General features: G+C 44.3%; 2 protein-coding genes across 2 annotated transcripts in view; one reads left to right on the plus strand and one right to left on the minus strand.

Moving 5' to 3' along the window:
* The window catches only part of T265_09322 (hypothetical protein), a gene marked incomplete at both ends in the record, with an annotated part of 56219 nt that overhangs the window by 16864 nt on the left and 25320 nt on the right, over positions 1–14035 (plus strand). The window contains 2 exons of the mRNA XM_009175355.1: positions 4557–4898; positions 8649–8975. Of these exons, the coding sequence (XP_009173619.1) occupies positions 4557–4898; positions 8649–8975 (669 nt within the window). The remainder of the gene's footprint in view (positions 1–4556; positions 4899–8648; positions 8976–14035) is intronic.
* T265_09321 (hypothetical protein) lies at positions 1018–6961 on the minus strand (the record flags this gene model as incomplete). The annotated part of the gene is made up of 2 exons (XM_009175354.1): positions 1018–1189; positions 6882–6961. The coding sequence occupies 2 exons, from the start codon at positions 6959–6961 to the stop codon at positions 1018–1020; spliced, it is 252 nt and encodes an 83-aa protein (XP_009173618.1).

A 14035-nucleotide genomic window follows, 5' to 3' on the forward strand; every position in this document is an offset into this window, starting at 1 on the left:
CACCTTATCTGGATAGGATTTTGAGTTTTCCAAAAGCTCAAAATCGGGTGCACTGTCTCTTGCTGTAACTTGCTTAATGATGTATTCTTTTATTACTAACCGTTTTTGAACAGAACGTCTTAGTATTCGTCTGATGGAATTAAAAATCCGGAGATTGTGTGGCTTGTATTACTCGGTGAAACCGATTGGTCAAACCGTGCTCCTATATCGTAGCATAAAATTGGTACACGACACCTGCGTATAGTTGTTATTCAAAGTAACAATTCCTGAAAGTGACAGACTTGCTCGGGTGGGAATTGGTTCCCCGTGGCATTCATGTTCGAATTCAGACCTTCAACGATGGCAGTATAAGAAAATAATAAGGCCGGATGGATACTGTTTTCGGTTGACCTTGCGGGACAGGACAACGCTGCGATAAGCTGATGAAAGCTACTAACCTCACAATGAACAAAATCCACAGACAATATCGATTTAGCACATCATTACTGAGTACTTCTTGAATGCATATCCAATTAGGTGTTAGACTTCATCATATGTCATCTTCCAATGAAGGATACTTTGAATCCAGTGAACAGCATCGCATCACCGAAATATATCTTCCTACCTTGTGCATTTGACCGTGAGGTGGTAGTAGCGATCGTTTCTTCCTTGTTGAAAACGTACCCTGTAGGCTAGACTAGCTGCTCAGTGAGTCATTTTTAAACCGACAGAAAACATACGTTGTTGTTGGTCGGTAAAACATTAAACTATCATCAAACTTTTATTTAATGAAGCGCACATACTACAGTCTGAATCGGCCTCCCAAACAGGATAGCATATGTCGTGTCCTACGGAAAAAACCTATTTGACAGACTTGCTGCGCATTCTATACAAGGACCGTTTCAAATCATACCAATCACTGACTGGGAATGAACACCTGCTGCGTGTGCACATCTCTGGTGGTTGGCAGTTAACTCACTCTTCGGTGCACAGTCTTTTAATTATTCCCTTAGTCAGAATAATTGCGAGTAGGTCGCACTAGAAAATCGCACATTTTCGGAAAGAAAGAAAGCGTTCAGCTGTAGCACCCTTCCGGTGCCTAACTGCCATGCCACCCGAAGGAAGTACGAGGGCTAGGATACTGCCAGGTTGCCCAAGCCTAGACAGGGGAAGTCGAGTGGCGGAGGTCGGATTCGAACCACGAACCTTCCTGTCAGTAAATTCGCGCTCTAACCACTTGGGCCATCTCGCCCCATTTTCAGACAATTAGGCATAAAGGGAACCCAATGTGGTAGGTTCGTCGGTCGGAACACGGTGTTTGAAAAGTTCACTCACGGTAATAGATCATTCGTCTGCAGCTGACCTTTCACTTTGAAATGGAGGTGACTCTGAAAGTCGACCTTGACTGCCTGTGGATTCGCCTCTGGGTTTTCGAAGTTTGAATGTTGTAGGAGTTCTCAGGTTGAAGAGCTGAGAATCACTGCATTGCGCCTCCTTTCTTATTGGAAGTCATCGTGACACATGATTTCTGATTCCACAGACCATTCAGCCTTCGGTAGACAAGTTGCACAGTTATGGATGCATTGTGACCACCAAAATGGTGTCTCTTATGAGGTTAACCACAGAATAAGGTCGACTGTGCCCAGTTCGATCAAGCAGGTACCGCTTTTGGTTAAAATGCAGGGTATTATATATCATTTTAATAAGCGAATGGGTTTTTTGCGATGGAATCGAAATGCTGAGGCTGGTTGGGGCACATCGTTGTAGGCCAGACAGTGTGTGGATTTCGGCAAACCAAGGACAATTTTTGCAGTGTTGCTGCAGAAAGAATCGGAAACAACTCAATATAGATAAAAAAAACCAGAGTTGCTTTATTCCCCTCAATGCTCCCTACTTGATTTGGTCTGACCTTACTTAGATTGGCTGTAGGTATAGTACATATTTACGAGGTTTATCGTGAACGACATTGAATATACTTCACACAAAGAGCAGCTGGTAACTGATGAATCATCACCATTCCACAACGGGTGATAGTTATATATTCAGAACCTACGGGTTTGAAAACAGGATATTACATTTGGCAAATCTCACGAACACTTCTGCCGACAGCGCGTGCTGGTATCTTCGTGGCTATCGGAAATTCACCCCAGGCAAGGTTACCCCCGCAACCGTCCCATAACATTCATTCGCTACTCATTTCAGGAAGAATCCAACGAGCCAACATTTTGCAAGTGTAGTACTTTTTCAGTATACTGACGAAATCTACACCGCGCTTGTGATTTCTGAAGAAATAAGATCACCAGCCGTTACTATCGTCCACACACACAACACACGTATGTGCCCCCCCTCGCGAGATCTGATTATGACTTGACCGTACAGTACTGTGCCTACAAATGCTACTGTCCAACCATATCGAATTTCGATCCATAATTGACACAATCAGTCCGAGTAACTAATCCAACCGGTAAACTATACGACATACATTGTCTAACTTTTCTTTGCAAGCCTCATGAGCCTTTTTGTCTAATCATAGCAATGCGATACGTTAAGTCGGGGTCTGATTTGTTGTCAGGTCGTTGGGCCGGGGGATCGTGAAGGATGCATAGCGATGTACAATAGTTCTGGTCTCATCAATTTAGTCCACCACAGTATACTGATGGAGTTTCGTTTGAAGACTTTGCTCGTCGCCAACCAATTGAAAACTGCGGTCAATTTCCACACCATTGATCAGGTAATTCAATGGTTCAGTTTAGACTGATAAGCACTTTGTCAAAGGCTGGGAGTTTGAAATTCAATAAAAATTCTTCAGATATGCTGTTCCATTGGTGACCTTATGTGGAACTGAGACGGTTTGTGGAAATTTCAATCTGGCTTAGGCCTTATCAAACCTTGTTCCCTCGCGTGAAATTACTGGACCGGATAAATGGATCAGACCTGGGTAACTTCGCGGATAGTATCGCAGATGTGCTTCATTACCCGTTTCGTCTTATCGTTAAAGGGGTAAAGGATGCTTTTTCAGAACTCGTTGAGCACTCCGGAACACCGAAAATTGCCTGCAACTTTAGGGTCGAGTTAGCGGTTGTTCTCAAAGAAGAACGAAAACTACCACTTAATTCATCGGGAACGGAATTTTCCAAACATTTTGTTCCAGTTGGTCTCCTATTTTGTTGTGTCCATTTTCTACTTTTTCGGCGTTTGTATGCTATCTGCCTTGAAAATCCTTCCAGTAACTGCTGTGTCACCCAGCTGACGGCAACCAACGCCCAGAACCTCGTTCCATGGGATTCGCAGCTGGAAGAGTTATGGCGAAAAGTCAGGATCATCCCATAGTCCCGTCTGTGCTGTTTGATTCTTCCCCCCACCTCATTATGGTGAAATAATACGGTGGCGACCCAGTACAAAATTCTGCTATACTTTGTGTCTTACACTGTGTTTGCAGAAACTACGACTAAGATAGTTTCAGATTAAATGAAACTGGGTGATGTTTCGCCAACGTTGGCAAAATGACAGCGGTATGTGGTGGTATGTTTACTACCCTGGTGTTAGCGTCAACGTGTCAACGTCAAGCTCGGTGTAGCTCTTTACTTTGATAGTAGTGTCAGCCAATAAAAACTAAACCCTTCGACTCTTGGTGTGCACGACACGAAGTCGAAAACATCCCGTTTCACTAGGTGAATCAACAGGGTTATGGAACGTCATTATCCTTCATCCAGGAGTGAATTCTTCCTGAAACCATAACACATGGATTGATAGTTTGTTTTGGTTTGACTGCTGTGAGCCACATCCATAAAAATGACTTTTTTACGGTTAACTCTGTTGACTCTGTCACGATTCTACAGCAGGGCCCCCTTGGATAAGTTCGGTCTTGAATGAAAAATACTCGTCATTGCGTAAAATTGCTGCATTCACTTGAAGGTTTTGCAGAACACGACCGGATAACGTCTGTGTGTAGGGTGGGTGGGTGACGGGTCGCCAACGCATCATTCTTTTCATTGTTGAGCATAAACCTGGTTGGGATTTCCCGGTGGATCTCGTATTGAAAGCATGAGTTTCTGACACTAATCATGGTACATCAGTTTACCTTTTGTGAATTTTGTGTGTAAACAATTAATCACTTTTCAAGCGAGGTGTGCGACAGTGTTTTGGTTCATCGTTCGAAATAAAATCTGTACTTTGCCTCCTCTTTCCAGCGGGGCACAACATGGTGATTGTCAAGACACGAAAACCCGGTTGTTTTGCTGGATTTCTTATCTCCTACATATGTTACAATTGCTTGGGTACAAGTGGATTTAGTAGTGCGAGTTTTCTCAGATCCAGGGAGAAGCAACTGAGAAGTCAGAGAGATTACGAGACACAGGCTTTCAGACTGGCAACTTGCAGCCTTTATCTCCGGGTTGTCTGAATTATTGTTTCTTGTGCCTTCGAACTGAATAGCAATGTAAAAACGAACGTCTTTTGTGTTTGTTTAGCATGGTAGCAGTAATCTCCCTTTATTTATTTACACTGGTACCAATCTTCGAGTTTGTCTCGTTATGATTCACACCTACAATCTGATATTTTCTCCCGAACATGAACAGACTCATCTTGAGCCAATGCGCGCTTCTGGTCCATCAGCCCATCCCGAATCAGTCAACTCCGTTCCATCCCAAATTGTCTATCTCTCCTCGCAGACAGTTTCACCTCCAGCTCTGGCACCTCCCATTTCTCATCCAATTTCCCCGCCCCTCTCATCAATGGATCCGACTTCTCTCCATCCCCTCATTAATTCTCATGTTCCTCCTGCCGGAGTACAGGTGAACATGAATCCTCCTGCTTTGCGTATGCTTCAACCATACCGAGATCTACTACCCACAGTTCCCAGCGGCAGTATCTTTCCGCCCAGTAATTTGCACACGAGTTGGATTTATCAACCACCAGTGGTGAGTTGGGTTAGCTAAGCCTGATCCATTTAGTAGTGATTGTGATGAATACTTACTCTTGCTCTGTCTTTAGTCGAAATGCGTAGAGCTGTGAGGATGGACGCATGCAAATCATTTGCGACTTTTCCTGCAATTAAAGTTACCAAATTATCCAGGGATCCATTTTTGCTCAGTACCTCTCTACTAAACTCAGCTTAGGCGCCCTACCTAGGTCTCGAGTGGCGAAATCAGTGATGGGCACTCGCCATGGAACTCTTATCACACTGAATCCAGGCCTCCAAACGACAGGAAAGCGCGTCGAGTTGTCCACCTGAATATAAAGGTCGGTTTTGACATAGTAATCAGACGATTAGCATCTTGTTGGTGATCTTCAGTAAGAACGAAAAGCGAGAAAAGTGCTCCCCTTGCAGAGCTAATCCCACTGGCACAGTAGGGGGATTGTTTCGGTGAGAGCGTTGCGAATCCTCAAAGAGGCGATTAGAAAGCAATTTTTCGATTGTGCAATGAGTAATTCTATTGGACAATGTTTCCAACACCAGAAACTGCGTTGATTGGTTGCGTATGCCTAATCATCGTTCACTGAAGAAATTGCTGTTTTCCATGAGCAACTCAGTGGTGGAAGTAGAGAGGTAGCCAACCCTTGACCTTGGCAGAGGGGTATGAAGGAGATTACGAAACGTCTGGGTACTGTCAGTCAAAAAGTGAACTGACGACTATCGTCTAGCCTCATGTCCAACAGATGATCATTAGGTTCGATTCGGCCACTCTAAACTACCCGAACAACTACTCATATCTGCACATGTTTAGCGATAGGAGTCGCTTGGGTACAGGGTTTGTGAGTAACTCAAAACGGTCCGTCCTGTCCAGGTCCAGAAGACACGCACAGTGACAGTTTCGGTTTTAACGCATATTTTCAAACCTGTTAGCCCCGCGAAATGAAACTCCGCTGGCAGTTTTTCGTATGTCCTAGAACCGTTTGTTGCTTCAGGTTCTGTACCACTGCTATCGACAAATGGATTTTCCCGAATTACTGTGGCCTGGCTTGGATGTAACTAGAGCAATAAACTCACCACATTGATGTTATCAGTTCGGTTGTGCTTGGGCGTGCAGTTGACTGCGGTGGAAAAATTGTTGTTTGCTCATTATCATTCCGCCTGGGAGATGTTTCGATTGCGGCATCCCCTTGTCTGTCCCAGGACCTCTATAAACCCTATTTCTGTTAAATCGATGTCCCATTCACTTGGAACCAGATTCGGGTGTGGGTCAGGATTCTAGCTTCATCAATCAAGCATTTTTGCGCTACTTAACGAAATCCAGCTCTTTATGAGTGATGTGAACTGTTGCGTCGTACTGTTCAAGTATCCTGTCCTCCTGTCTATCTATAGCAGCGAGCGGATATATTCAGCTTTCAGCTGTCAGGAAGTATCCAACATTGTCATTGTTCCTACTTTGTTCATTTAGTCGACTGGGGATGTGACAAATTCGAAAGACGGCGCACCAGATCTGAGAGCGCGCAGCCTTATATCAGCTTGGTGGCCCGATGTCTTCGGGGATGACGCGAAATTGAGGGGCCTGTTACTGCCTCTAACGAAAGACGACCAAGCGGTGCCATGGGCTCGGTTAAAGTGAACAGTACTGTAGCAACGTACAGACCCTCTCACAATCGATGCGGTAGTAACTGCTTAGTCCTGTCGTTTTCGGAGTGATTTGCCACAGTTTACTCCTATATCGTGTCGTTCACTTTATCGATAAGCTACTTTGGTGTTCATATGAAATTCACACTTCATCACTTTGACACCCAATTATTCTGCGAAATTCCCAATATTAATGTTGTTGCACTCAACCGATTCATGTTTTCCAATAGATCCCACAGTGGCTACAAATGCCCCCCTTTATAGGAAAATTCGGCAATTCAAATACATGCAAATGTTCAAAATCGAAAACTCAAGAAAAACTTGTCTTCAATATTTTGGTGTTAATTACCAGTTTTGCGTTAGTGGAGATAGCTGTTGGTGAAAAACATCACACTGCCACTGATCGCCAGAGGTTGAACCGCCGTCCATTTTTTGGCTCACACATCAGTGTTAAGAATCTTTGACCAAAGTCCAAATGTCTGCGGCTGAAGGATACCACCGTCCACTTAAGCACGTAATATTAGAGATGGGCGAAATGGCCCAGTTGGTTAGAGCGCGAATTTACTGACCGAGAGGTCTGTGGTTCGAACCCGACCTCTGCCTCTCTACTTCCCCCGTCTAGGTTTGGACAACCTGGCAGTATCTCCGCCCTCGTGCTTACTTCGGGTGGCATGGCACCGAAAGGATGCTACAGCTGAACGAATATTAGAGTACCTAGTAATGTCTGTCTTTGTAGTCGACAGGGGATTTAAGTACAAATTCGACACTGTCATTGACCTTGAACGTAAAAACACTATCAAAAACACGTGAGAAAAGCAGGATTGTCTTCACCATTCATGTGACAAGGCAGTGGGTGAATGGGCGTTGGAGAATATAGTCTCATCAAAAAAAAACAGTAAACCGACGAGTCATTCAGGTCGATATGTTTTCGCGCCATAGGATCTGTGATAGGAGTTGAAACGACTCCATCTCAAACTAGTTGGGGGTGCGTCACAACTTTGACGAAGTGGCACCATCCTGGCAAAACGTCATCAGCTAAGAATCACGAAGATCGCGTACATCCAGTGTACTGATTCATGAAGGTGGCTGATTGAGCACAGTGTCATTAAGGGTCCTACGTCTGTGCTGTAGAGAGATACGCTGGCGTGCATTGTTTTTCTTTCCTTAAAACGTTTGGTGAAGTGAAGGATTTTGCGATAGAATCTCTAGCAAAACACTGTTTTCAGGGCAATGGATGAATACACCAGTTTTGACTAGAGAAGAAGCTGTACAATGGATTCGAGATCTGTTGTTGAAATTCAGTCTCACAAATTAAGTTGGGAAACTCGACAAAATCCCGATTTAATTTACTTTTTCTGACATTCTTTAGCCGAATGATCTGCATAAAGTTCGCCTCAGGTTTCGGTTGGTGCGATTTTCGAGATATCACGGTGTCCTTTCCTGACGGAACATACTACTCATGAGGTTATTGAATTTTCTAGAGCCTTATCAGTAGCGTGTTCCGTCAAGAGAGCTGACTAACTGTGTTTGATCATATTACAGCAACTCGTTTATCGACCTAGCCATGCGTTGAAAGATGAACTGAATTATCGCCCAAAGCGTTGTCATTACACAAACTAAAAAAAACTCTAAAGGTCCGTTGTGGGACGTTTTTAGCGTTAACACTCACTTTCTACAACTTGATTAGCTTTTCACAGCTGCAAGCTGTGTACATCGAAGGCAAGAAGTAGATGGAGAGAAAAACAATTCCGGCCAGCTGATTATATCACGAAAAGTGATGTATTCTGCGCCCGAACTATTCGCGCGGATCGAACTATACCGTTAAAAAACTTGTGTAATGGCTGCACTTGTACTCGTTATATTTGTATCGAGCTTTTCGCATATCATGAACTTGTCGACTTCATTTGAAATTCACTGGTTCACACTTGGTTCCACAGAAGAATAGATAATTTAAAACTACTGTCTAAATAAAACCAGGTTCTTGCTAAATTTGACTTTTTATGACGATTTTTTTAGGTGCTTTGTCTGAAAAACTCGGTCTTTCCACAATGTGCTCCTTGACTGCATTCATCCACGTTCTAGTAGATCGCACCGACTTTTCTGTTCCGTTCGCCAGCCCCTCCCCACTGCAACTCCTGTTCTCAACCCTCCAACGATGGCATCCCTCAACCGTCCGTTTGCTTCCCTTGCTATTTCAAATGGAACCCATGTGTCGTATTCTGGTCGCCTTCAAGCTGGAAGTGTTCCTATGTACCGCGATCAAGAATCCGGAGCAAATACTCAGCTTTTCGGAGTGTCGGTTTCGGAACCTCATCCGGGGCTTCCCTACATGCCTTGGCAGTGTAGTGGCGTGATGACGTCACTTCCGATGTCCTACGTTGTCGATTACCCAACTTTGCGGGACGGATCGTTGCTTCCTTCGGGCAACTTGTTCCAATCCTCGGTTGGTTTTTTATTTGCCTTACGTAGCCCTTCACATCCTATGAAACACCTGTAATAATGAGCAACACTTTGACGAAACCGTCTTGGCTTTAACTAATTTGATTCTATCTTAACGTAGGCACCTTCAGTTTGTAATCTAAATTACGGCAATACCGGATAATTCTTTTTAATCTACTCAGTTACATTTGCACACATGAATGATTGTTTTAGAGTTTCAACTAAAACACCTTGTGGTATGAAAGTGATTATTGGAAAGCGACACTTCTTGGTGTTTGTACAAACTCAGTGTGGCTCAGTGGTTAAGTGACCGGAAGATCCGTGGTTCGTATCCACCCTTATGCACCTCGACTGATATCTAGGCTCGGGCGACCTGGCAGTATCTCCCCTTATGCTTCTTTCAGATGATGCAGCGGCCAGTTGCCGCAAGCGTGTTGCAGCTGAACGATTAGTACTGTATTTTTTTATGACGCCACATTATGCTTCCTACCCACCGTGTCCATAACGGTTGCTGAAAGTTTATCCTGTAGGTGTTCAAAACCTATCGCGTGTGAATGGTGATCACCGCTTAGGGAGATTTAGAACCTGTGGTGCCTGATTTAACTAAAGAACACTGGCAGTTTAACGATGTAAACGTTTTAAAGAGGGACGCATTGATCAACTGAGAAGTGGGTTTGGGTGTGCCCTGAATAACCAACAAGATGAACTGAACGAGACAGATAAAGTAATTTCCTTGCTATCCCCTCGAGACATTCGGGAAGGTGGAGAGTGGTGTAGTGATTGAAGTGACAGAGAACGACAATGAGTTGGCTATTTCTAAACATGATCGTATCACGGGAGCTTCCAGTTTCTAAATTGGACTGTCTGATCATATTTTTCAGGGGAATGTGGAAACGCACACATCTCCGATATGTGGAGCTGAGGAAAGTGTTCTGGTTGAATCCAGTAGCATCTCTCCCGGACCAATGAGTGGAATAATGCGATCCCCCATGATAAGGGAAAGTCTAATCAGGATACGACACAAAAAGACTAACATGCTTTTGGCACAATCTTTTGAAAGGAAAACTAATTTTCAAGGGACAGGGTTATAATTGATGCTCTTTTACGGCGATTATGACGGAACAAGTCAGAAGGAATCAATGCAAGGCGTTCGTACCGCAAGGACGATTGAATCCTGACGTCGCGTATCATAGATAAGCCTGTAAAAAAAGCCCGCACAAAATGCTTGTGAAGAATTGACCTTATCTACTCTCAGTGGCCAGTGAAAGAGGCAATACACTCCAGGTACTGTACTGTCTGACTGTACTGTACTGTACTGTCTGACGTCACGGCGGATTCACTGCCTTTAATCTTGAAGACCCAGTTATCCTCATTCCTAGTGCAAGGTAACCACTTTGGGACAGGGCCGAACTATCCACAAAAATCAGAATAGTTTTATAACGCTCCCTCAGCATACTTCCGGTAAGGTAGATGTTAGGTTTTTTGCTGCACAGTAAGGCTTGTTTGTATGAGAGTTCAGTACGGATTTTCAACGCTGATATTACCGTCGATGGTGGCATGGTTTATCCTAACGATGTGGGACATAGGCTTTAGGGCTTGACAACCTCACACAGCTTCACTCGAAAAGAGACCGAATCTTACGGTTATAGAGAGTTCTTCAGTCCTATAGCTCTTGGTGATCCGCCGAAGAATGTATTTGTGACTTCCTTGCAATATCTCACTGGAACATTCAATGGGCATTTTTTCACATCGAATTTGAAGCTTGTAGCATGTGGGGCAACCTGTCCGATATAAGTTTGCATAAGGACGAGATGGCATAGTGCTGAGAGCGCGAATTTACTGACCGGAATGTTCGTGGTTCGAACCCGACCTCCGCTTCTCGACTTTCCCTGTCTAGGCTTGGGCAACCTGGCAGTATCCCAGCCCTGGTACAACCTTCGGGTGGCATGGCAGCTAGGCCATGAAAGGGTTTTACAACTGAACGATTATTATCTTTTCTACGTTTGCATGGTATCATTTTGCTCCAACAAAATTTCGGCTGTTAAAACTGTCTTGATTTGAAGGCCATGATTGTTCTACTCGTGTTTCTGTGTCCTGATGATATCCTGGCTCTGTAAAATGCAGATGGCGATGAGGCAGCAATTGTCACTCATAAAACGACCATTCTATTCCGAACTCTTAATTTTTCTTGTCTCATAGCTTCCAAGCCGCTGGTTTAATTGAGCCATCTGGAGTTCAAATGCCTTTAGCTGTTTGTTTCCTATTGTGAATCTCGGTACTTTGTTTTTCCTTCCAACTTCTTCAGTCGGTTCTCTGCAAATTGAGTCATAGAGGTCGTATGCTAACGTCACGATAGCTAAACACTGCTTACGTACCTCGCACACCTTTTCCAAAGGGTGAACACTTTCTGTAACGAACTGCCTCATTCGTGCTCCTATCTAAAAGCTGCACTGACTGTTTCTCAACACAATTTTTTTGTTTGAATATTGATAAATAAAACCGCACGACATTGGTCGGTCGCTCTTCGCAGTCATCCAATCACAAACCTCTTTCTTTCATGTCTACTGACTAATCGCCGGCGTCCAATTGACCGATTCTACTTACCCATAGACATTGCTGTTACAGTTTCAGGAAAAGCACCTATGTTGGCCAGTCATCTCGAATTAGTTGGACGGTTGTTAGTCTACCGGTAGAACTCCATTTGCGCACACATGCCCGCTTCCATCCTAGCCACCTATCACTGACATCAATCTTGTCTCCTATTTAGGTCTTCTTGAGCTACACAGTGATTATTGACAGTTTTCCAACTTTGTTTTCCTGTTAAACAACTGTTCACTTTGTTCTTTGTTTGCCACAAATGGATGAACAACGCCCTTAAGGTTTTGAATAGGTGACCCGGTTCGATGGTTGCAACACACATGGAGGGAGCGTCGCGGACTCAGTTATTAGATGGATTTAACGTCTCTTAAGTTTGATTGAGGGTTGTGTTTTCAGTCGTATTGGAGTATACACAAGAGAGACCAGTGATAGGAAGGTGTGTTTGATTTCCTGAAGTGGGGCCGATTGTGTTTGGTCTCTGCACGCATCTTGGACCACACATGACTACCGTGGAGTGTGACGTTTTAGCCTAATGAAAATCACACACACGCACAGAGTTTTGTTCACTGCGAATCTTGTCTTGATGGGTTTAACATGTATATGGTTGCGAGTACAGGTTTCATAACGCCATAGTCCCTCCTGTGAACTGCCACCATTGTTACCGGAAATAAACTATACCCTTCAGGAACATATATATTCTGCGGCATTTTGAATGCCGTACCAACATGAGGGGCCGTGTGTGTAGCACATTTATTTAAAGAATATCATAAACGAGAGTTTCGTCTGGGGTTCATTCGATCCTCCTGTCAAAACTTTATAAGATCTACAGCGTTCAGTTGATGAGACCCATCCCACGCGTGTGCGTTCGACAGGATATAGTCTCTCTTAGAGCCTGTCTTTACCGTCGCTTGGATAAGTAGCAACAGACATTTCTTAAGGTGATGAAAATGGGTATTGGTGATGATCACCTGCTTAAGGAAGGCGAAGTTCATGACCTGACCCAATTCATCCCAGTGTGTGGCCTGTCTCGCCGTCCCCTTGGGTCTAATTAAGACTCGTGGGTGTAAAGAGCTACCACACTCAAGTTCACGGGGATATCTGTGAAGCGACTCACCGGAAGCTTTAGGGATATAAGATTCCAAGAATGGTTACAACAATAGCGACGCTGTGGGTCCCTGAGTTGTCCGATGATCCGCTGTGATGGATCCAGCGCGAACCGTCTGACCCAGGAATCTGGGTTCCTCGTGTTCCAGAGGTGGCTCAGTGGCTAGAGCACGAACTTACTGACCGGAATGTCCGTGGTTCGAACCCGACCTCTGCCTTTCGACTTCCCCCGTCTAGGATTGGGTAACCTGGCAGTATCCCAGCCCTCGTGCTTCCTTCTGGTGGCATAGCATTTGGCCACTGAAAGGATGCTACATCTGAATGATGATGATGCTGTTCCAGAGTCAGGTGGCCGAGTCAGTTTGGGCAGCAGCATTCTAACAACTATTGAAGAATTTCTCTCCTACATCGAGAACCCTAGCTCGCTTCCTGGTCACAGCGGGCTTTGGGCAAGCAGACGATTCATCGCCTTTAGGGAAGCCGTAAGATGAACGGAATTGTTTAAAACAGTACCACCGAAGTTTCATGTAGGTTTGTTGTGGATTGCATCCCTAGCGGCATCGGCTTTTGATAGAGCTCGCATCTCAAGACAACCAAGTGAAACCTGCAACGCAGCAGGGGTAATCAGCAATGTTAGCATGGCCATTGAATTCAGAAACTAATCTCATCCACCCAGTCCACTGGAGCTTGTCTATTTCTTAGCTGTTGTTACTATGGAGTCCCTGTTTAATCAGTCTCTCCAGAGGGACAACTTATGAACCGTCGAACCAATTACCCGCTCAGGTTGGCACGAAAAGGCAGTGAATAGGACATTCTCAACAGAGACCTAAGTTAAATGGGTGCACTCCAAAGGAGCGAAGTGGGCGACATTACTCGTTTCCGAAGCAAAAATACCATTCCTTCCTTCGGACCGACTATTTTTTGGTGTTCGATTGTTTGGTTGGCTGTATAGCTTTTTCTGCGTGAATGTAATCTCGGTTCGGAAGTCAGAAATGTGATATGCGAAGCGAAGGAGGCTTCATTATTCACTATCTTTATAAACCAGTTGTTTTAGATAGTGACCCGTGAACATCCTCTAACCCAGAACAATCGATTTTGAAAATGAAAGTAACCGAGACTGATTGGTTGGATTATCACGTTGTAAATAATCCTTCAGTAATTTTGCTATCTTGGAAGATAACTCCCAAGTTCTGGAACGGCCATCTAGATTGATTCTACAAATCCGTCTGAAAATGTCGTCTGCGTTTGCTCTACTTTGTTACTTTCGAAATTGTGGTTGAAGTCCCAATCACCAACAATAATCATCATCATCATCAACAGCATGACATCAGTGTTCAACACTGGTGCTTCACTGCCGTACAA

Source organism: Opisthorchis viverrini (assembly GCF_000715545.1).
Source record: "Opisthorchis viverrini unplaced genomic scaffold opera_v5_268, whole genome shotgun sequence".
Classification (NCBI taxonomy): domain Eukaryota; kingdom Metazoa; phylum Platyhelminthes; class Trematoda; order Opisthorchiida; family Opisthorchiidae; genus Opisthorchis; species Opisthorchis viverrini.